Source organism: Salvelinus fontinalis, unplaced genomic scaffold (assembly GCF_029448725.1).
Source record: "Salvelinus fontinalis isolate EN_2023a unplaced genomic scaffold, ASM2944872v1 scaffold_0766, whole genome shotgun sequence".
Lineage (NCBI taxonomy): Eukaryota > Metazoa > Chordata > Actinopteri > Salmoniformes > Salmonidae > Salvelinus > Salvelinus fontinalis.
The window spans coordinates 45893-71109 of NW_026600975.1; the positions used below are offsets into that span (position 1 = coordinate 45893).

At 40.6% G+C, this 25217-nt stretch overlaps 1 protein-coding gene across 2 annotated transcripts; it reads right to left on the minus strand.

Moving 5' to 3' along the window:
* Positions 1-12177: 12177 nt before the first annotated feature.
* LOC129847302 (uncharacterized) lies at positions 12178-24155 on the minus strand. 2 transcript variants are annotated; one of them, XM_055915054.1, is made up of 3 exons: positions 22672-24155; positions 15047-15303; positions 12178-13284 (listed from the first exon to the last, which is right to left on the minus strand). In XM_055915054.1, exons 1-3 carry the CDS (start codon positions 22679-22681, stop codon positions 12427-12429), a joined length of 1125 nt encoding a protein of 374 aa, XP_055771029.1. In that variant the 5' UTR covers positions 22682-24155; the 3' UTR covers positions 12178-12426. The 2 variants fall into 2 exon arrangements, with proteins under 2 accessions (XP_055771029.1, XP_055771028.1); XM_055915053.1 differs by lacking the exon at positions 22672-24155 and having other exon boundaries at positions 15047-15783.
* Between the last annotated feature and the right edge of the window lie 1062 nt (positions 24156-25217).

Below are 25217 nucleotides of genomic sequence, written 5' to 3' on the forward strand. Positions count from 1 at the left end.
TTGCCTTCTCAGGGACTAGAACAAGAAACCTATCAGTTACTGTCACAACGTTCTAACCTCTAGACTACCTACAGTATACAGGGGCAATATGCAGTTTAAACAATAACACATTGTGTTATTACACACAGTGGTCCCGTGTGGCTCAGTTGGTAGAGCATGGCGCTTGCAACGCCAGGGTTGTGGGTTCATTCCCCACGGGGGGACCAGGATGAATATGTATGAACTTTCCAATTTGTAAGTCGCTCTGGATAAGAGCGTCTGCTAAATGACGTAAATGTAAATGTAAATTGTCTCACCCCGTCACTGTTTGGGTTAACAGCTGAGGGATAAGGGCTGGAGAAATGTAAACACTCTCAAATTCATAGACAGAGCTTCTGATGCAATGACTGACAATCCATGATATCAAAATTATAGTTTTAACCATGTTTTGAAGGTATACAATGTTTGTTTACAACTAATACAGCTGTCTACTACAGCAGGTCAGGTCAGTAGTCTACTAAAGCAGGTCAGGTCAGTAGTCTACTAAAGCAGGTCAGTACAGTAGTCTACTAAAGCAAGTCAGGTCAGTAGTCTACTAAAGTAGGTCAGGTCAGTACAGTAGTCTACTACAGCAGGTCAGGTCAGTAGTCTATTAAAGCAGGTCAGGTCAGTACAGTAGTCTACTAAAGCAGGTCAGGTCAGTAGTCAACTAAAGCAGGTCAGTACAGTAGTCTACTAAAGCAGGTCAGGTCAGTAGTCTACTGAAGCAGGTCAGGTCAGTAGTTTACTAAAGCAGGTCAGGTCAGTAGTTTACTAAAGCAGGTCAGGTCAGTAGTCTACTAAAGCAGGTCAGGTCAGTAGTCTACTGTGCTGATAGTTTAGTGGTAGGGGTTAGGGGTTAGTGGTAGGGAGTAGGGGTTAGTGGTAGGGAGTAGGGGGTAGTGGTAGGGTTAGGGGTTAGTGGTAGGGTTAGGGGGTAGTGGTAGGGTTAGGGGTTAGTGGTAGGGTTAGGGGTAGGGTTAGGGGTTAGTGGTAGGGTTAGGGGTTAGTGGTAGAGTTAGGGGGTAGTGGTAGGGTTATGGGTTAGTGGTAGGGTTAGGGGGTAGTGGTAGGGTTAGGGGTTAGTGGTAGGGAGTAGGGGGTAGTGGTAGGGTTAGGGGTTAGTGGTAGGGTTAGGGGGTAGTGGTAGGGAGTAGGGGTTAGTGGTAGGGAGTAGGGGGTAGTGGTAGGGTTAGGGGTTAGTGGTAGGGTTAGGGGGTAGTGGTAGGGTTAGGGGTTAGTGGTAGGGTTAGGGGTTAGTGGTAGGGTTAGGGGTTAGTGGTAGGGGTTAGTGGTAGGGTTAGGGGTTAGTGGTAGGGTTAGGGGTTAGTGGTAGGGAGTAGGGGTTAGTGGTAGGGTTATGGGTTAGTGGTAGGGTTAGGGGTTAGTGGTAGGGAGTAGGGGTTAGTGGTAGGGTTAGGGGGTAGTGGTAGGGTTAGGGGTGGACTGGACACCCCCACCATAATGATGGTTCAGCATGTTATTCAGGCTGTCCACAGGAGATCTGGGACTCTGTTGTTCAGATCGTTGTTGATGTTGTTGAGAACTGCTCCAGTCACCATAGACTGTTGTCTGGTCGTTAGCATCCTTACAGTTCTTCACAAGAGCTTCTCTGACTCTCCATTTTACACCATCTGCCTCGGTTGAAGGATCTTTCCTGTGGGGAACGGCGTTTGTCATGGTGAACGTGGACCTCTTGGTATCATCATCATGTACTAACATGGGAAAAGGTGACCTCTGTCCATATCCATGTTGTTTTATTGTAGTCTGCATCCGCAGCCTGGTGGTCGACTCTTACACCTTTATAATCTACCTCCATGTCACGTTGACTCTTACACCTTTATAATCTACCTCCATGTCACGTTGACTCTTACACCTTTATAATCTACCTCCATGTCACGTTGGGCATTTATATCTTCAAGCTGCAGAAACATCAGTCAGACATTAAAACTTTTTAAAAAGTTCATACGTTTAACTCACACAAAAAGTCACAATTTCACAATCCAGACTTAAGATATGTTTCAAAAAAGGAGTGTATATATTTGACAAAGCGGTTTTATGCGCTGACAGAATGGAAGATGATAATTAGGAGTTTTTAAAATTATGAGTCCTCACTGTCCGACGCTGAGTCAAGACCGGGACACTGTGGTGGTGGGCCGGGTGCAGACGGCGGACGTAAAGGTAACGTAAAGGTAATGGCGGACTGAACGAAGTTATGTAGAGCACCTCAAGATAAAACATAATATTCGAAATATCTGCTAAATTAGACTAAAATATTAGCACTAAATAATCTGGTGGGTGATAACCTTCAATCTGGATAATAACACAAAACAAATCCTAAGACTAGAGACATTTATCAACAAATATTAGGAAAACAAGCAACACCCAAACATGACGGAGAATAAGACAGGGGTTCTGTGAACCGATTCAAAAACGAAAACGTGGCTCTTCTACAGACACTGATGATTTAATATTCTCACATTTACATTACATTACATTTAAGTCATTTAGCAGACGCTCTTATCCAGAGCGACTTACAAATTGGTGCATTCACCTTATGATATCCAGTGGAACAACCACTTTACAATAGTGCATCTAACTCTTTTAAGGGGGAGGGGGGGGTTAGAAGGATTACTTTATCCTATCCTAGGTATTCCTTAAAGAGGTGGGGTTTCAGGTGTCTCCGGAAGGTGGTCATTGACTCCGCTGACCTGGCGTCGTGAGGGAGTTTGTTCCACCATTGGGGTGCCAGAGCAGCGAACAGTTTTGACTGGGCTGAGCGGGAACTGTACTTCCTCAGAGGTAGGGAGGCGAGCAGGCCAGAGGTGGATGAACGCAGTGCCCTTGTTTGGGTGTAGGGCCTGATCAGAGCCTGAAGGTACGGAGGTGCCGTTCCCCTCACAGCTCCGTAGGCAAGCACCATGGTCTTGTAGCGGATGCGAGCTTCAACTGGAAGCCAGTGGAGAGAGCGGAGGAGCGGGGTGACGTGAGAGAACTTGGGAAGGTTGAACACCAGACGGGCTGCGGCGTTCTGGATGAGTTGTAGGGGTTTAATAGCACAGGCAGGGAGCCCAGCCAACAGCGAGTTGCAGTAATCCAGACGGGAGATGACAAGTGCCTGGATTAGGACCTGCGCCGCTTCCTGTGTGAGGCAGGGTCGTACTCTGCGAATGTTGTAGAGCATGAACCTACAGGAACGGGTCACCGCCTTGATGTGAGTTGAGAACGACAGGGTGTTGTCCAGGATCACGCCAAGGTTCTTAGCACTCTGGGAGGAGGACACAATGGAGTTGTCAACCGTGATGGCGAGATCATGGAACGGGCAGTCACCACCAGGAATGGTAAAGGTCGAAACCGATCTGTTAAAATCAATAAATGACAAACTGGGTATACTTGAATTAGTTAGTAAGGATATAAAAGAGTTGAAGGCAAGCCTAGAGATGAGTGATGAAAAAGCTGCGACATTGGAGAAAGAAACACACAAGCTAAAAGGGACAGTCAATAAGATTGAAACCGAAATGAATGAAATTAAAAAGGAGAACACCGTTCTGAGGGAAGCCTTATTGGACATACAAATTAGATCCATGAGAGAGAATCTGGTACTTACAGGTATCCAAGAAAAAGAAGGAGAAGTTCCTGAATCTGTAGTTAGAGAGTTCCTCCTTACAGCGCTTCAGATTCCACGCGAAGTTATCGACAAAATCCAACTTGAACGCGTACACCGCTTCAGACAGAGAGGGCAGAGGTACGAACGCCCAATCGTTGCCAAATTTGCTTCATTTAAAGATAAAATAATGGTTAAAAGCCTGGGTAAAAGACTTGCTGGGACCAAAATTGGCATGAATGATCAGTTTCCGAAGGAAATTGCAGAACGGCGCAAAGTTCTGTATCCAATTTTCAAAGAAAATAGATGAAAAGGGAAACGAGTAGCTCTCGTCGTTGATAAACTATATATTGATAACCAGTTGTTCAGAGACACAAAGACTACTCCATGGTTATTTTAAAAATTACAAAGTTCTCATAGACGAGGAAAATAAACACAATTCAAGCCCGGTTACTGATTGTAACAATACAATAAAAAATATAGCTTTTCTATAAATCTTCACATATAACTAATTGAACACACAAACACTATTTCTACATGGTGAAGATAAAAACTAAGTAAACAGAAGGCACAGTATGTGTGGATGGTGTGGTGTGTGTTTATTTTATTTGAAAGTTGAGTGAGTGAGTAATGAAATGGTTGCATATCCCAGAGCCAATGTGTTGCTGTGAGCCGGGTATGAGAGGGCTTTCAATGTTGTTCAGATGATGGATATACTTGTATAATGAATTATACGTCTTATTTATTGTCCTATCATGGGGAAATACATTTTTAAAATAAATTATATCTAATTATTTATTATCCTATTTTAATGGTACGGTCCATGGCCCTATACCCTAGACACCCACATGAATGACCCAGATACTAAGGAGAAGTCCCTAACTGTTTTATGTGCATGCTGTAAGCGGTCTGTATGCAGCCAAAACGAGGTCAGAGACCAAGAGCAGCACTGCCCCCTCAAGATTCTGAGCCTGCTTGGCAGGGTTGGTCCTGCAAAGCCAAAGCCCCCTAAAGGGAGAGCATAATATACAAGGAAATTCTCAAAGCTGCTAATGAGAACCTTGACGACCGTGTACCTAGCCGGTGGGGATTCCGGTGGGGTGCCCCCACCCAGGCAGTGGCAGTGCTGGCAACACTAGCTGCAGTAACCCATGGGGAGGGGGTCACACTCGGACATTCAGAGAGGGGGTATATTATTGTGGCCCTGGTGGCACAAAATCAAAGTCGGACTGCATGGAGATGCTTGGGAACATGGTCATGACGGATGACCGTATTGTGGGTGTTTCAGGAAGAAGGTGTACATTTGACCTCCATCATCTAGGATGTGACAATGGTAAATAAATCTCTACATTTATGCTCATTTTTTGCGCGGTCTTGCAGGCCTTCTCATGCAGCTGCAACTGCAAGTGCATTTGTAATTCATGACCCATCTTGAGTTGGGCTCTGGGATGGTGCAATTGTTGAGAAAGTGAGCTTATGGTTGTGTGGGGGTAAGGGGTGAATGTGTGTGGGTGTATGTGTGTATCCCACAACTGTTGCGAAGGAAGAAGTAAAAGATGTTAGGGACAATAGAGGATGATCCACAGCTATATATAATACAAATCGAGGTGAGGGCAATGGAAATGCATTTGGCAGTTGATCTACTACAATCCGGTAAATGGCACTGTGTGCTCTTTTCAAAGAATGGATCCCAGTCGGTTCAGGGCTATGGGATACAGGGGGTCGAGGGTGGTCTGCCGGGCATTGGGATGACAACCCAACTCGGGATGAGGAGGGCTTTTAGAGGGTGGTCTGCCGGGCATTGGGATGACAACCCAACTCGGGATGAGGAGGGCTTTTAGAGGGTGGTCTGCCGGGCATTGGGATGACAACCCAACTCGGGATGAGGAGGGCTTTTAGAGGGTGGTCTGCCGGGCATTGGGATGACAACCCAACTCGGGATGAGGAGGGCTTTTAGAGGGTGGTCTGCCGGGCATTGGGATGACAACCCAACTCGGGATGAGGAGGGCTTTTAGAGGGTGGTCTGCCGGGCATTGGGATGACAACCCAACTCGGGATGAGGAGGGCTTTTAGAGGGTGGTCTGCCGGGCATTGGGATGACAACCCAACTCGAGATGAGGAGGGCTTTTAGCGGGTGGAATAGTAGGGACCAATTGGAGGTTTACTTAGTAGAAATGCAAATATCATGGTACAACTATATAGACACTCAATCATTATGTTACTTTTTAATAGTACGTTTACAAACATATATTTTGATAAAAATAATTGAAAGTTGTTTCTCATTATGGTAAGTGGTGAAATAAGTATAGCCAGTTACAATTGTAATGGCTTAGCAGATAATAAGAAAAGACGATCAGTATTTACCTGGCTAAAAGAGAAGGATTATAATATCTTTTGTTTACAGGAAACTCATTCAACAGTTTTAGATGAAGTTTTGTGGAAAAAGAACTGGGGGGGCGAAATATATTTCTCCCATGGGCAAAGAAATTCAAAAGGGGTGATGGTTTTAATTAATAATAACTTTGATCCAAATGTGCAACTTGTCCAAACAGATCCTCAAGGTAGATGGATTATTTTAAATATGTTATTGGACAATAAACATATATGGCTTATTAACCTATACGGTCCGAATAATGATGATCCAAGCTTCTTTGACAATATATATAAGAATGTATCAACTCTACAAGCAACACTAGACTCTATTATTATAGTGGGAGATTTTAATACGGTCTTAAATACCTCTATGGACCGGAAAGGAAATCACACTACAAACTATCACCCTCAGGCACTTAAGGAAATCAGGAATGTCATGGATATATTGGAATTAGTGGATATATGGAGACTTAAATACCCTGACCTAGTGAGATATACATGGCGGAGGCTTAATCAAGCTAGTCGCCTTGACTACTTTCTTATATCATTCTCTCTGGCACCAAAAGTTAAAAAGTGTTTGATAGGGGACAGAATGCGGTCGGACCATCACATAATTGGCATATATATTACTCTTACAGAATTTCCACGTGGGCGAGGATATTGGAAATTTAATCAAAGCCTACTAGATGATAACTTGTTTAGAACTAGGACAGAAGAATTTATAACTGACTTTTTTAGACATAACATAGGTACAGCAGATCCCCATATTGTATGGGACACTTTTAAGTGTGCCTTTAGAGGCCATGCAATTCAGTACTCATCTATAAAACAAAAGCAATTTAGATCAAAAGAGTCCAAGGAATTGAAGGACTAACAGTACAGTTAGATAACAATAAAAACGGTACCATAGAGGCACAGAATAAGTTAGAGGAAAAACAAAAAGAAATGGAGGAACTTATTCAAGAAAGATCCAGTGTAATATATTATAAAAATAAAGCGAACTGGATGGAATATGGGGAAAAATGCACCAAATTCTTTTTCAATCTTCAATATAGAAATGCTACCAAAAAAAAACGTATTAAAACTTGTTACAAATGATGGAGTCACGCATGATTCACCAAATTATATTTTGAAAGAGGAAGTAAAGTACTTTAAGAATATGTTTTCGTTTCAGGCTCCTCCATCTCCACTAACTGAAACTAATTGTATGGATTTTTTTCCTAATAATAATGTAAAATTAACATCTATACAGAAAGACTCATGTGAAGGCCTAATTACAGAGGAGGAACTACTTGATGCAATTGGGGCCTTTAAGGATGGGAAAACTCCAGGGCTGGATGGCATACCAGTGGAAGTATACATTTTTTTTTTTGATATACTCAAAGGACCATTATTAGCTTGTTTTAACCACTCCTATATAAATGGTAGATTATCAGACACGCAACAAGAAGGTCTGATATCGTTATTACTGAAACAGGACCCAAGTGGTATATATAAAGATCCAGTCCATTTAAAAAATTGGAGACCTCTTACACTTCAGTGTTATGATGCAAAAATCCTAGCAAAATGCTTGGCGCATAAAATAAAAAAAGTTTTGTCAGATATTATTCATCCTAATCAGACAGGTTTTTTACATGGACGATACATTGGAGATAATATAAGGCAAGTACTGGAAACAATAGAACACTATGAAATATCGGGGACACCAGGCCTGGTTTTCATAGCTGATTTTGAAAAGGCTTTTGATAAAGTACGACTGGAGTTTATATATAAATGCCTAGAATATTTCAATTTTGGGGAATCTCTTATAAAATGGGTTATAATTATGTATAGTAACCCTAGGTGTAAAATAGTAAATAATGGCTACATCTCAGAAAGTTTTAAACTATCTAGAGGAGTAAAACAAGGTTGTCCACTATCGGCATATCTATTTATTATTGCCATCGAAATGTTAGCTGTTAAAATTATATCAAACATTAATATTAAGGGATTAGAAATCCAGGGCTTAAAAACTAAGGTGTCATTGTACGCTGATGATTCATGTTTTCTTTTAAAACCACAACTAGAGTCTCTCCACGGCCTCTTAGAGGATCTAGATACATTTGCTATCCTCTCTGGATTAAAACCAAATTATGATAAATGTACCATATTACGTATTGGATCACTAAAAAATACACATTTTACATTGCCATGTAGTTTACCAATTAAATGGTCTGACGGAGATGTGGACATACTCGGTATACAAATCCCAAAAGAAAGAAATGATCTCACTCCAATAAATTTTTATAGAAAGTTAGCAAAAATAGATAAGATGGAATGGGTACATCGAAAATCTCTTCCCATGGAAATGAAAATACCTGTCTATTTGTGGGAAAATCACCCTGATTAACTCTTTAATCATATCACAGTTTACCTATTTGCTTATGGTTTTGCCTACACCTAGTGACCTGCTTTTTAAATTATATGAACAAAAAATATTCCATTTTATTTGGAACGGCAAGCCAGATAAAATTAAACGGGCCTATTTATATAACGAATATGAATTCGGAGGGCAGAAATTATAAAATATTAAAGCATTAGACCTCTCACTAAAGGCATCAGTCATACAAAAGTTATACTTAAATCCAAACTGGTTCTCTAGTAAATTGGTACGAATGTCTCATCCTATGTTCAAGAAGGGCCTTTTTCCCTTTATTCAGATTACACCTGCTCACTTTCGGTTGTTTGAAAAGGAAATAATCTACAAAATATCTTTATTTTTTAAACAAGCCTTAGAAAGTTGGTTGCAATTTCAGTTTAATCCACCTGAAAGGACGGAACAAATAGTACAACAAATATTGTGGTTAAATTCAAATATAGTAATTGATAAAAAAACTGTATTTATCGAAGAAATGTTTAAAAAAGGTATAATTCTTGTGAATGATATCATAAATAGGACTGGTGGAGTAATGTCACACATGCAGCTAACACAGACATATGGAAATGTCTGCTCTACCCAAAATTACAACCAATTAATTGCAGCATTACCACAAAAATGGAAGAGGCAGGTGGAAGGGGATAAAAGTAAGGAACTTGTATGTCGGCCTTATATTAAAGAACATAAATGGTTAAAGAAAAGTGTGATAAATAAAAACATATACCAATTTCATTTAAGGACCAAAAAACTGACAGCTGTGCCATATAAATTGCAAAATAGTTGGGAAGAGATTTTCGATGTACCCATTCCATGGCACATGGTTTATGAATTGATACGCAAAACAACGCCGGATTCAAAACTTCTAATTTTTCAATTTAAATTACTGTACAAAATTCTTGCAACTAATAGAATGTTATATATATGGGGGATACAATCTTCCCAGCTCTGTAGATTCTGCTGTGAGGAGGCAGAGTCATTAGATAATTTATTTTGGTATTGTCCGTATGTAGCTAGTTTTTGGTCACAGGTCCAGGAATGGCTGTAGAATTGCAACATTTGCCTAGAACTAACGCTACAGATAGCAATACTGGGGGATTTGAAGAGCCATAGTCAATCAATCAATAATATAATAATTATTTTAGCAAAAATGTTTATTTTTAATTTACAATCCGTAGAAGCTATGAGAATAGGAAGGTTCAAATCTTTTGTGAAGCATCACAGCGCAGTTGAAAAATATATGGCAAATAAAAATCCGAAATGGATGATGTTGGAAGATAGATTGGGAGGGGTTGAGTGGAACTGAAGGGTGGGACTAATAACAAGATAAACAATGTAGGGCATACGGGATCTGTGAAATGTGTATAGGTGCGGAGCTTTTGTGAAATAGCACAGTTACAAGTAGAAATCAAACTGGATGGACAACAGAAATAGAGGAAGGACTAAGAACAAACAAGAGAGAACTATTATAAAGTAGACTGTGTCTGTAAATGTGTATAAGATGTATAAATTGAAGGTAAAAACAGAAATGTTTATCAGTTTACTCCAATTGGGGGATCGGTGGTAGGGTTTGCGGGGAATAATAATAAAGGTATATTCTTTAAAAAAGTATGTCTATATAGGTATGTGTATGTATATATGTGTATATGTCTGCATACGTGTATGGATATATATATTTACCCAAAAAAATATGGGGGATTGGAAATGATGCAGACAATTACATTGGAAGCAACATTCTTTCCGCAATATTAAGCTGATCCACCCCCAATTTTTTTTGAATAAATAAATTAAAAACAGTGATAGAATTACATTCAGAACATATAATAGTATCTCTATGGTAACAGTGATAGAATTACATTCAGAACATAATAGTATCTCTATGGTAACAGTGATAGAATTACATTCAGAACATATAATAGTATCTCTATGGTAACAGTGATAGAATTACATTCAGAACATATAATAGTATCTCCATGGTAACAGTCATAAGGAAGTCACAACCTGACTAACTGTAGGCCAGGGTTGGGGTTAATTCTATTTCAATTCCAAATGTTCCTCATTGAAAAGCATTGAAGATAAATGGATTTCCAGTGTACTTCTAGAACTGACTGGAATTGAAATGGAATTGATCTCAACCCTGCTGGAAGCCTAATTATTAACATTAACAAGAGTAATGGCAGCACATCATCAAGGAATTAAACTGTATTTTATTTATTAAAACAGAATTCTGGCCCCTTACATACTTTTTATATTTGATATAAACAGAGAAGAGATGGACAGAGGGAAGAGAAGAGACTATAGATATATATAGACATAGAAGAGATGGACAGAGGGAAGAGAAGAGTAGATACTATAGATATATATAGACATAGAAGAGATGGGTAGAGGGAAGAGAAGAGTATAGACTATAGATATATATAGACATAGAAGAGATGGGTAGAGGGAAGAGAAGAGTATATACTATAGATATATATAGACATAGAAGAGATGGACAGAGGGAAGAGAAGAGTATATACTATAGATATATATGGACATAGAAGAGATGGGTAGAGGGAAGAGAAGAGTATAGACTATAGATATATATAGACATAGAAGAGATGGGTAGAGAGGGGAGAGAAGAGTATAGAATATAGATATATATAGACAGAGAAGAGATGGACAGAGAGAGGAGAGAAGAGTATAGACTATAGATATATATAGACATAGAAGAAATGGACAGAGAGGGAAGAGAAGTGTAGAGACTATAGATATATATAGACATAGAAGAGATGGGTAGAGAAGAGTATAGACTATAGATATATATAGACATAGAAGAGATGGACAGAGAGGGGAGAGAAGAGTATAGACTATAGATATATATAGACATAGAAGAGATGGGTAGAAAGGGGAGAGAAGAGTATAGACTATAGATATATATAGACATAGAAGAGATGGGTAGAGAGGGGAGAGAAGAGTATAGACTATAGATATATAGACATAGAAGAGATGGGTAGATACACGTATCAGAGGGTTTGGTACCTTTATAATCCTCATTACCATTATAACCATAATAACCCTTATAACCCTCATTACCCGTATAACACTTATAACAATTATAACCCCTATAACCCTTATAACCCCTATAACCCTTATAACCACTATAATCTGTATAACCGCTATAACCCTTATTACCACTATAACCACTATAACCCTAATTACCCCTATAACCCTTATTACCACTATAACCCTTATAACCACTATAACCCTTATTACCCGTATAACCCTTATTACCACTATAACCCTTATTACCCCTATAACCCTTATTACCACTATAACCCCTATAACCCTTATAACCACTATAACCCTATAACCCTTATTACCCCTATTACCCTTATTACCACTATAACCCTTATTACCACTATAACCCCTATAACCATAATTACCCCTATAACCACTATTACCCTTATTACCCCTATAACCCTTATTACCCCTATAACCCGTATTACCCCTATAACCCTTACTACCCCTATAACCCTTATTACCCCTATAACCACTATAACCCTTATTACCCCTATAACCCGTATTACCCGTTTTACCCCTATAACCCCTATAACCCGTATTACCCCTATAACCCCTATAACCCGTATTACCCCTATAACCCGTATTACCCCTATAACCCCTATTACCCCCATAACCCTTATTACCCCTATAACCCTTATTACCCCTAACCCTTATTACCCCTATTACCCTTATTACCACTATAACCCCTATTACCCCTATAACCCCTATAACCCTTATTACCCCCATAACCCTTATTACCCCTATAACCACTATAACCCTTATTACCCCTAACCCTTATTACCCCTATAACCCGTATTACCCTTATTACCACTATAACCCTTATTACCACTATAACCCGTATTACCCCTATAACCACTATAATCATTACTCTAACCGTAACAAGTGTTTGCATATCAACATCATTTCAACAGAGTTTAGTTGATAGTTTGTTGATATAGTCTGAGCATCTGTACCTTGATCATCCAATTCTATTCATCATGGAATTGTAAAGATTCCTGACTGTGGAAGAAATGATTTTAAGAGAATTCTTCCAACTGGGTTGGTTAGAGGTAGTGGTAGGTTTAGGACCTCTTGGACAATCCTTTGGGAACACCTGGACACGACCACCTTGGTGAAATTGGTTCAACTCCTTTTCGAGTGCTCCCAAGGTTTCTGGTTTCAATGTTTTCCTCTTTACCTTCTTGTTCCACCCCCAGTGTGCTTCGGCCATCCACTTTTTCTTCTTGTTCAAACAGCAGTAGGCTGTCCACATGAGATCTGGGATGTTCACTCGGTCGTTCAGTGCGTTCTTCAGTGTGTTGTTCAGTGTGTTGTTCAGTGCGTTCAGTGTGTTGTTCAATGCGTTCTTCAGTGTGTTGTTCAGTGTGTTGTTCAGTGTGTTGTTCAATGCGTTCTTCAGTGTGTTGTTCAATGCGTTCAGTGTGTTGTTCAATGCGTTCTTCAGTGTGTTGTTCAATGCGTTCAGTGTGTTGTTCAATGCGTTCTTCAGTGTGTTGCTCTTACTGGGCACCGCTCCAGTCACCACATAGGCCTTTATCTTCCTGTTACTAAAACAGTCCGTCATCAGCTTTTCTCTGACATTTCTCTCCATTTCCTTCCAGCTGCCATCGTTGAAGGACACCACCTGGGGAACGATGTTGGTCAGGGTAAAGGTGGACTTCTGAGTATCAAGGTAATGAGCATGTGAATTTGGGAAGAGGTGACCTCTGTTCACCCCTTTATTTTGTATTGAGTTCTTATAGTCGTAGTTCCCAGCCTGGTGTTGATAGTGTTCTCCCATCATCTTCATTTCAGGGCTGTTGTTTACCCCGTTGAGCTGCAGGAAACAATCATACATCCATTCATTCACAACCTTTCTGTACAATAAACCCTCTTTTCTGTACAATAAACCCTCTTTTCTGTACAATAAACCCTCTTTTCTGTACAATGTGAACCTCCTCCCCCGGAAAAGAGGGTTTAATCAAGACAATCAATCAAGTCTCTACACCCTCCATAGTGGTAGTTTTATTTATATTCTGTAACATAACTGTCTGTGATATACAGTTGAAGTCGGAAGTTTACATACACCTTAGACAAATAGATTTAAACTCAATTTTTCACAATTCCTGACATTTAATCCTAGTACAAATTCCCTGGAAGGTCAGGTAGGATCACCACTTTATTAAAAAAATGTGAAATGTCAGAATAATAGTAGAGAGAATGATTTATTTCAGCTTTTACATACACGTTTACATAGACTCAATTAGTATTTGGTAGCATTGCCTTTAAATTGTTAACTTGGGTCAAACATTTCGGGTAGCCTTCCACAAGATTCGCACAATAAGTTGGGAGCATTTCGGCCCATTCCTCCTGACAGAGCTGGTGTAACTGAGCCAGGTTTGTAGGCCTCCTTGCTCGCCCACGCTTTTTCAGTTCTGGCCACAAATTTTCTATAAGACTGGGGTCTGGGCTTTGTGATGGCCACTCCAATACCTTGATTTTGTTGTCCTTAAGCCATTTTGCCACAACTTTGGAAGTATGCTTGGGGTCATTATTCGATTGGAATTTCCATTTGCGACCAAGCTTTACCTTCCTGACTGATGTCTTGAGATGTTGCTTCAATATATCCACATATTTTTCCTTCCTCATGATGTCATCTATTTTATGAAGTGCACCAGTCCCTCCTGCAGCAAAGCACCCCCATCTGACCAGAGGACATTTCTCCAAAAAGTACGATCTTTGTCCCCATGTGCAGTTGCAAACCGTGGTCTGGCTTTTTTATGGTGGTTTTGGAGCAGTGGCTTCTTCCTTGCTGAGCGGCCTTTCAGGTTATGTCGATATAGGACTCGTTTTACTGTGGATATAGATACCTTTGTACCTGTTTCCTCCAGCATCTTCACAAGGTCCTTTGCTGTTGTTCTCGGATTGATTTGCACTTTTCGCACCAAAGTGCGTTCATCTCTAGGAGACAGAACGCGTCTCCTTCATGAGCGTTATGACGGCTGCGTGTTCCCATGGTGTTTATTCTTGCATACTATTGTTTGTACACTATTGTTTGAACGTGGTACCTTCAGGTGTTTGGAAATTGCTCCCAAGGATGAACCAGACTTGGAGGTCTACAATTTTGTTTCTGAGGTCTTGGCTGATTTCTTTAGATTTTCCCATTATGTCATGTGAAGAGGCACTGAGACTGAAGGTAGGCCTTGAAATACATCCACAGGTACACCTCCAATTGACTCAAATGATGTCAATTAGCCATTTCAGAAGCTTCTAAAGCTCTGACATAATTTTCTGGAATTTTCCAAGCTGTTTAAAGGCACAGTCAACTTAGTGTATGTAAACTTCTGACGCAATGGGTGATACAATGAATTATAAAAGTTAAATAATCTGTCTGTAAACAAATGTTGGAAAAATGACTTGTCATGCAAAGTAGATGTCCTAAACGACTTGCCAAAACTATAGTTTGTTAACAAGAAATGTGTGGAGTGGTTGAAAAATGAGTTTTAATGACTCCAACCTAAGTGTATGTAAACTTCTGACTTGAACTGTATAGCAGTAAACAAATCATGTCATGTTATATGAAAAAACATTAGTCCTACCTGGGGCTCGATCATCCAGGGTTGATTTGGTCTGGGGCTCATAGGAGGACCAGTGAAGGTGTAGGCTGAGAACACAGGGATCCTGTTGGTCGTGTCGTAGAGAGTTGCAAACCTGTAGAAGTTGTTGAACAACTGGCAGATTGGCTTGTAGCGGCTCTGGTCCTGGACTGTCCCACCAACCAAAATACCTGGGAGATTTGGAGTTGTTCCCTGCATGAAGAAATTCTTGCACTGTGGAACATCACTGAACTTCTCCACTACACGAGAGAGAGCAGGAGGAAGGAGAGAGAGAAGGAGGAGAGTAGAGAGATGATTCAATACCCCCATCATCACCTGAAGACTGTACACCACAGAGACAAAGATGAAGTTACAGAGACCAGTTGGTAGACTGGAGACTGTTGAGCTGAGTCAGGACAGACTGCTTTAAATAGGTTTTCAGAGACTCCTCCTTCAGATGTCAAGACAGAAAGGGTTAATTTGCATAAACCCCTCTGTATGTTTCCATGGAAACTGCTGTAACAAATAACATGTGACTCACCTGTAGTTTCTAACACGTATGGACCCAGAACTTAAATCACACAAGATTATAGTTCTGGGTTAACGAGATTAGACTGCTCTAAATAGTGACTGCATCCACACTTTGGTTCTGGTAGAAAAAAGTTTTAGGATAAAAACATGACTTTACTCAGCATAGAGTCTGTCAGAAGATACACATCCCACTATTACAACAGTGGGACTGTTCTGGAATTACGGTTGCTGAGTTCACGTTCATTAATAACTTCTTAAGACTAGGGGGCGGTATTTTCGTTTTTGGCTAAAAAACGTACCCATTTGAAACTGCCTATTTCTCAGCCCCCGAAACTAGAATATGCATATAATTGTCGGATTAGGATAGAAAACACTCTAAAGTTTCCAAAACTGTCTTAATATTGTCTGTGAGTTAAACAGAACTGATATTGCAGGCGAAAACCGGAGGAAAATCCAATCAGGAAGTGCCCCTGTTTTTGAAACCTCTCTGTTCCTATGCATCCCTATTTCCCATTTAAAGGGATATCAACCAGACATCTTTTTCTATGGCTTCCCTAAGGTGTCAACAGCCTTTAGACATAGTTTCAGGCTTTTATTTTGAAGAATGAGCGTGAACGACCACATTGCATAAGTGGATATGTGGGGGCTCTCAAAGTGAGTTGTGCGCAAAAGGGAAAGGCAGCCATTGTTACTCCCGGTCCTATTGAAAAGCCAACTGTCCCGGTTGATATATTATCGAATAGATATTTGAAAAACACCCAGAGGATGGAATATAAAAAACGTTTGACATGTTTCTGTGGACATTATGGATATAATTTGGAATTTTTGTCTGCGTTGTCGTGACCGCTCTTTCCGGTGGATTCCTGGGCATAACGCAGCAAACTAACGGAGGTATTTGGATATAAAAAATATCTTTATGGAACAAAAGGAACATTTGTTGTCTAACTGGGAGTCTCGTGAGTGAAAACATCCGAAGATCATCAAAGGTAAACGATTAATTTGATTGCTTTTCTGATTTTCGTGACCAAGTTACCTGATGCTAAGTGTACTTATTGTTTTGTCTAGTGATTGATAAACTCACAAACGCTTGGATTGCTTTCGCTGTAAAGCATAATTTCAAAATCTGAGACGACAGGTGGATTAACAAAAGGCTAAACTGTGTTTTGCTATATTGCACTTGTGATTTCATGAATATGAATATTTTCTAGTAATATTATTTACCTGTGGCGCTATGCTACGCTATGCTAGTTAGCGTTTCTGATGACAATTATCCCGGATCCGGGATGGGTGGTTATCCCACAAGGCTTAACACTTCTAACTCAGCAACTCAAAGAAATAAACTTGCATTTCCCTTGACCAGCAAGTCAACATATCTAGTATGATGTCTCAAAGGCCTCACATACAGTCGTGGCCAAGTTTTGAGAATGACACAAATATTAATTTTCACAAAGTCTGCTGCCTCAGTTTGTATCATGGCAATTTGCATATACTCCAGAATGTTATGAAGAGTGATCAGATGAATTGCAATTAATTGCAAAGTCCCTCTTTGCCATGCAAATTAATTGAATCCCCAAAAAACCTTTCCACTACATTTCAGCCCTGCCACAAAAGGACCAGCTGACATCATGTCATTGATTCTCTCGTTAACACAGGTGTAAGTGTTGACGAGGACAATGCTGGAGATCACTCTGTCATGCTGATTGAGTTTGAATAACAGACTGGAAGCTTCAAAAGGAGGGTGGTGCTTGGAATCATTGTTCTTTCTCTGTCAACCATGGTTACCTGCAAGGAAACATGCGCCGTCATCATTGCTTTGCACAAAAAGGGCTTCATAGGCAAGGATATTGCTGCCAGTAAGATTGCACCTAATTCAACCATTTATCGGATCATCAAGAACTTCAAGGAGAGCGGTTCAATTGTTGTGAAGAAGGCTTCAGGGCGCCCAAAAAAGTCCAGCAAGCACCAGGACCGTCTCGTAAAGTTGATTCAGCTGCGGGATCAGGGCACCACCAGTACAGAGCTTGCTCAGGAATGGCAGCAGGCAGGTGTGAGTGGATCTGCAGGCAGGTGTGAGTGCATCTGCATGCATAGTGAGGCGAAGACTTTGAGGATGGCCTGGTGTCAAGAAGGGCAGCAAAGCCACTTCTCTCCAGGAAAAACATCAGGCACAGACTGATATTCTGCAAAAGGTACAGGGATTGGACTGCTGAGGACTGGGTTAACTTCTTATGGCTGCAGGGGCAGTATTGAGTAGCTTGGATGAAAGGTGCACAGAGGTGCCCAGAGTAAACTGCCTGCTCCTCAGTCATAGTTGCTAATATATGCATATTATTATTAGTATTGGATAGAAAACACTCTGAAGTTTCTAAAACTGTTTGAATTATGTCTGTGAGTATAACAGAACTCATATGGCAGGCAAAAACCTGAGAAGTTCCACTTCCTGTTTGAATTTTTTCTGTGGCTGGTAGATTTTCAACCAAGCTCCCATTGAAATTACAGCGAGATATGGATGAGTTTTCACTTCCTACGGCTTCCACTAGATGTCAACAGTCAATAGAACTTTATCTGATGACTCTGTTGTGAAGGGGGGCCGAAGGAGACAGGAATGAGTAATCACTGCCATGAGGTGACCACGCGCGTTCACGTGAGAGGCAGCTCCGTTCCATTGCTCAACTCAATGTAATTCTCCGGTTGGAACGTTATTCAAGATGTATGTTAGCAACATTCTAAAAATTGATTCAATACATCGTTTGACATGTTTCTACTGACTGTTACGGAACTTTTGGACATTTCGTCACGTTTTAGTGAACGCGCTTTGTGACTTTGGAATTGTTTACCAAACGCGCTAACCAAAGTAACTAATTGGACATAAATAACGGACATTATCGAACAAATCAAGCATTTATTTGTGGACCTGTGATTCCTGGGAGTGCATTGTGATGAAGATCATCAAAGGTAAGGGAATATTTATCATGTAATTTCTGGTTTCTGTTGACTCTAACATGGTGGCTAATTTGACTCGTTCTGAGCTCCGTCTCAGATTATTGCAAGGTTTGCCTTTTCCGTCAAGTTTTTTTGAAATCTGACACAGCGGTTGCATTAAGGAGAGGTATATCTATAATTCCATGTGTATAACTTGTATTATCATCTACATTTATGATGAGTATTTCTGTTGAAACGATGTGGCTATGCACTATCACTGGATGTTTTTGGAACTAGTGAATGTAACGCGCCAATGTAAACTCAGATTTTTTTACATAAATATGAACTTTATCAAACAAATCATGCATGTATTGTGTAACATGAAGTCCTATGAGTGTCATCTGATGAAGATCAAAGGTTAGTGATTAATCTTAGCTATATTCCTGCTTTTTGTGACTGCTATCTTTGGCTGGAAAAATGTCTGTGCTTATTGTGGTTTGGTGTGACCTAACATAATCGTTTGTAGTGCTTTCGCTGAAAAGCATATTTGAAATTGGACACTTTGGTGGGATTAACAACAAGATTACCTTGCAGTTGCCGTACCAGGAGGTGATACAGATATGTGTCCAACTGAATGAAACGGGGGAAGATGTGTCCAACTGAATGAAACGGGGGAAGATGTGTCCAACTGAACGAAACGGAGGAAGATGTGTCCAACTGAATGAAACGGGGGAAGATGTGTCCAACTGAACGAAACGGAGGAAGATGTGTCCAACTGAACGAAACGGAGGAAGATGTGTCCAACTGAATGAAACGGGGGAAGATGTGTCCAACTGAACGAAACGGAGGAAGATGTGTCCAACTGAATGAAACGGGGGAAGATGTGTCCAACTGAACGAAACGGAGGAAGATGTGTCCAACTGAACGAAACGGAGGAAGATGTGTCCAACTGAATGAAACGGGGGAAGATGTGTCCAACTGAATGAAACGGAGAAAGATGTGTCCAACTGAACGAAACGGAGGAAGATGTGTCCAACTGAATGAAACGGGGGAAGATGTGTCCAACTGAATGAAACGGGGGAAGATGTGTCCAACTGAATGAAACAGAGGAAGATGTGTCCAACTGAATGAAACGGGGGAAGATGTGTCCAACTGAATGAAACGGAGGAAGCTATCAAATGTCAATCAAGTTACCACCTCTGATTTGGACTCTAATCAATCAATCAAATGTATTTATAAAGCCCTTCTTACATCAGCTGATGTCACAGAGTGCTGTACAGACACCCAGCCTAAAACCCCAAACAGCAAGGAATGCAGGTGTAGAAGCACGGTCTAACACACTTCCTGGAAACCAGAAAATATCAATAATGGATGTTCGATTTATTGGTGTTGTTTATGTTGGTGTAGTCTGTGGTCTGACCACTGCTGAGTTTATTTCCAGTAACTGAAGTAGTTCACAGTAAGAGCGGACACAAGGCTGTGTATGTGGCGTTAGAAAATGTGGTTCCTAACAACACTGTGGTCAGAGCAGCACTGGACTGTTTAACACCTCAGACTCAGCAGCTGTAGATTCTTCAGTTGAGGCCTTTTCTCAGTAAGAGTAGAGGAGACTGGGGAACAAACTAACACTTTTAGACTTTAGTATATTATGAAAATATTATTTAAGTTAGATTGATCATATTTTTATACAAACATACATATCTCAGCTACCATTACAGTAAGTATGTTCCTAGGACATACCAGTCGTTTACAATTCAACCAAGTGGTGGGAATTAAATGTTACAATTGACCCAGTAGGTGAATGTTCCACAGGTCAATAATTTAACAAAAAGATAAGCAGCAAGTATATTTACTCAAGTGTCTCAAAAACCTTTTTTTATTGAAGAAAAAACTTCAATAAAACTAAAAGTAATCAATGGATTTAAACAAAACCTCTTGGTCATGTAGCGACTAGAGCTGGGCGATATGGCCAAAAGATCATATTATATTTTTCACATTTTTGACGGTATTTAATGTTTTTGATTAATAAAAGTTGTCCAAGAGAGCGGAGAGGGATGGCTCAAGTAGCAGAGTAAACTATAAAAATGGACGTTACACACAGCGTATCACATTTAACAAACCAAACATTCAAATACCGTTCTAGAAAGTAAAGTAAAAACTCAAACCGGTCCTTGTATCAACACTGGTATATAGTAAAATACAGTATACCGCCCAGCCCTAGTAGAGACACTAACCAACCATTATCACATTGAATAAGAGCTTTCTACCTGGTTTCTAATTGGACTTATTTATCTGTTACAACTGACCCTGTGTTACTTTGTTCCCCAGTCTACCCTACCTTCATGTATAATATTTCAAGTGACTGCTTCACTTAAGTAAAACATGTTTAACTTCTTCACCTACATACAAATGTTAAACAGCTGAAGCAGGTCACACAGTTTTACTTCCTGTAAAGGTGTGGACGTTTATTTGCTAAGTGTTCACATCAAATGTTGCCTTAAATGTTGGTCTTGTATGAAATACTATTGTTGGGGGTTACCCTGGGGGTCGGAGGTGGGGCTACACCAATGCCATGATTAATAAAATGATCATTAATTACTTAAAAATCATACAATGTGATTTTCTGGATTTAGATTCCGTCTCTCACAGTTGAAGTGTACCTATGATAAAAATTACAGACCTCTACATACTTTGTAAGTAGGAAAACCTGCAAAATCGGCAGTGTATCAAATACTTGTTCTCCCCACTGTATGTGATAACCTTTGTGTGCTTGCAATGTGCAACGATGTAAAAGTACTGGGTGATGGAGATGTACTGCTTTAGTTCTCAGGCTGAGAACTGTCTGCTCCTGCTGATAGTCACTCAGCCGCAAGGCCAAGATGTTCTGAAAGTAGCAAAGAGCCTGAGACCACACAGGTGTGGTTGATGGCTCATAGCAGAGTGACAAACCACAGTCTTGACATGCTTTTCTAATCTTAGATACCTTGTATCTAATCCAATGCCACAATGTTAAGGTATGATTGACGTATGCATTTGACATAGGTTGTCCACACCACCTGGTATAAAGTTGTTGTCCACACCACCTGGTATAAAGTTGTTGTCCACACCACCTGGTATAAAGTTGTTGTCCACACCACCTGGTATAAAGTTGTTGTCCACACCACCTGGTATAAAGAGTGTTGTCCACACCACCTGGTATAAAGTTGTTGTCCACACCACCTGGTATAAAGTTGTTGTCCACACCACCTGGTATAAAGAGTGTTGTCCACACCACCTGGTATAAAGTTGTTGTCCACACCACCTGGTATAAAGAGTGTTGTCTCCTGTTTTACCACACAGATCTTTACTATAGACTACTGAGGTATTCTGGATGTGAGTCTCTGTCTGCAATGACATTTTATTACTAAAGAGTTTTACACCAAGGTTCCTGTGTCATCTATCTGGAAGACTGATTGTTGAAGGATACTCACATCACCCCAGACAAAGGACACTATGAATCAATTTCTTATTTCATGAAATTACAGGAATCCTTTGTTTCAGGGAAACATTATATTTGTTCAACATGTGTGTGGGGAGGAGTTCCCCTTTCTGTCCAATGAGGTCATTTCTGGACAATATTTCAGCAAGTAAAATGATGGTACTACTTTAGAATGTGGAACACACAGCCAATAGGGAGGTTTGATTGTTACACATGATAAATAGTCACACCTGTTCCACATACAGAGGAGTTTATCCAACCCTCCTTGTCCAGTCTTGACCACTAATTATACCAGACAGGACTCATCTTCATACAGAGGAGTTTATCCAACCCTCCTTGTCCAGTCTTGACCACTAATTATACCAGACAGGACTCATCTTCATACAGAGGAGTTTATCCAACCCTCCTTGTCCAGTCTTGACCACTAATTATACCAGACAGGACTCATCTTCATAGAGAGGAGTTTATCCAACCCTCCTTGTCCAGTCTTGACCACTAATTATACCAGACAGGACTAACTCTAGGCCAGTTCCTCTGTTTACTTCAGACACATCTTCTTCCACATATCATCACAGAAAAGTTAATCAGTTAGATAATGTTTACCCAGTGGCATCCTGAGGCATTGATAGATCATGATAGATCAAGAAAATATTAAATGACAATTTGTAAGCTGCTAATTTATTATGGAAAAACTCACCCCAGCACATTCTGAGACAGGAAGGACATCACCCTCTTCTGGCCTTCACCCCACCAGGGAAAGGACAGTGATGAACTGTGAGCTCTGTAGGAGGCTCCTGGTAAACAGCATCCGGTCAATCCACTGCTGCTTCTTGTTGAGAGATGCCCGCCGGCTCTCTGGAATCACCAGCTGCATTTAAGGGAGAGAGAGAGAGAGGCAGGAAGGACATCACCCTCTTCTGGTCTTCACCCCACTGGGGCAAGTTCAGAAGCCTGGGGTGGATACAAGGGGGCCTGGAGTAGATCACCAGGGACAGGGGCCGAATGTGAGGCAGGAGGGAGCGCTGGAGGTACCTGTATGTCCAAGGGTTCATACCTTATACATACAGAGAATACATAAGTGACAGATACAGTACTAAACATTCTTAGCACCATGATAGCAGATCTACAGCATGAAAGGTAAGTGACAGATACTAGATTTAGTTGTGTAACTATAGGACAAAGAATGCATAGGCCTTTATGACAGATACAGGAAGGAGTGTCATAATGGAAGGGGTTTCATCTGTAAAAAGTCCACACTGCATTTATGGAAAGCTGTGTATCATTCAATACATGGACAAATAGTAAGATTAACACAATGCATATCTTCCATTATTGTAAAGTATTCATGCTTGCAGAATGCCAAGGGAATTGAGTAGCCTACCTAACATTGCAATACATTGCAGACCCATATTCATGTGTAGATTGAAATGCAAGGCAAATATCCCGATTATCACACCATTAAACTAGATAACATAATACATGTATTAGCTAATCCATGACTGATACATGTTGAATAAAACTGTTATACACTGGAACCGAAAATAAACTACTGTACAGTAGCATGCTAAAGTTACTGTACTGTAGCCTGCATCACGTAAACACTATTTCACAACTTCACAGACGTCTTACACCATACAACAAAGCGCGAATATAAGCGATAGTATGCATTAAAATAGATACGATTGTAAAAATAGTATTGAAAATGCAGACAAGTGGCCGCTGATTGTACCGGGAGTTACCGATACCAAACCAATGCTACGGGTATCATAGGTAGATGACTGCAGAGATAGAACTGTATAATGTTTTCAATTCGCTTTTCCGTTCTTCTTACAACTTCACAGATGTAGCAATAAGATTACAATCCATTTCATCCAACCTTATTAAAGATACTTCCTCTGTAACTCTCCTTGTGATTTAAACAATGATCCGATGAAGGGAAAGTGTCTTCTTCTTCGATGGAGTTTAACGGCGGTTGACATCCAATGTTAAGGTGCATTACCGCCACCTGCTGGACGAGGTATTAAATAAGAAACGTAAACACAATATCCCGGATAAGAGGTAGAACGATATCATATAAAATAAAACACATAAACTAAAAAAAACGTTTGCTGATGACACAACAGTGGTAGGCCTGATCACCGACAACGATGAGACAGCCTATAGGGAGGAGGTCAGAGACCTGGCCGGGTGGTGCCAGGATAACAACCTCTCCCCCAACATGATCAAGACAAAGGAGATGATTGTGGACTACAGGAAAAGGAGGACCGAGCACGCCCCCATTCTCATCGACAGGGCTGTAGTGGAGCAGGTTGAGAGCTTCAAGTTCCTTGATGTTCACATCACCAATAAACTATCATGGTCCAAACACACCAAGACAGTCGTGAAGAGGGCAAGACAAAGCCTATTCCCCCTCAGGAGACTGAAAATATTTGGCGTGGGTCCCCAGGTCCTCAAAATGTTCTACAGCTGCACCACCGAGAGCATCCTGACGGGTTGCATCACTGCCTGGTATGGCAACTGATTGGCCTCCGACCGCAAGGCACAACAGAGGGATGTGTGTACGGTCCAGGTTTCCTGCCATCCAGGACCTCTATGCCAGACAGTGTCAGAGGAAGGCCCTACAAATTGTCAAAGACTCCAGCCACCCTAGTCGTTCTGCTACCACATGGCAAGCGGTACCGGAGCACCAAGTTTAGGTCCAAGAGGCTTCTAAACAGCTTCTACCCCCAAGCCATAAGACTCCTGAACATCTAATCAAATAGCTACCCAGACTATTTGCGTTGTCCCCCTTCTATGCTGCTCTTGTTATTTACTGCTGCTCTTTAATTATTTTAATTACATAAAGGTAAATACATTTAATTTGTGCCTTTGCCTTTGATTTGATAGCCTTCACATGCCCCACAGGGCTCAAACTGTTTGAATCAATGTTGTTTTCTGCGCATTAACTTAGCTAGCCAACGTTGCCATGACATCGCCTAGAAGTGTGATCGGGGATTTCTATTGGACAGTTTCTATGCATCTTCATACTTGTTGCGAGATGTCGCCACTAGATGGCGCTGCTGTTCTGTGTATCTGAGTGTGATACTATATAGTACTAGTGAGCCAAGTTAGGCATGACTTACTACGCGCTGAATGGAGCTGTATGCGAACTACAGAGTTACGCTGAAGTAAAGACTAACTAATCAACATTACCTTGCTCTTAATAAACACCGTACAAAACAATACTAAACCATCTTTGGAATA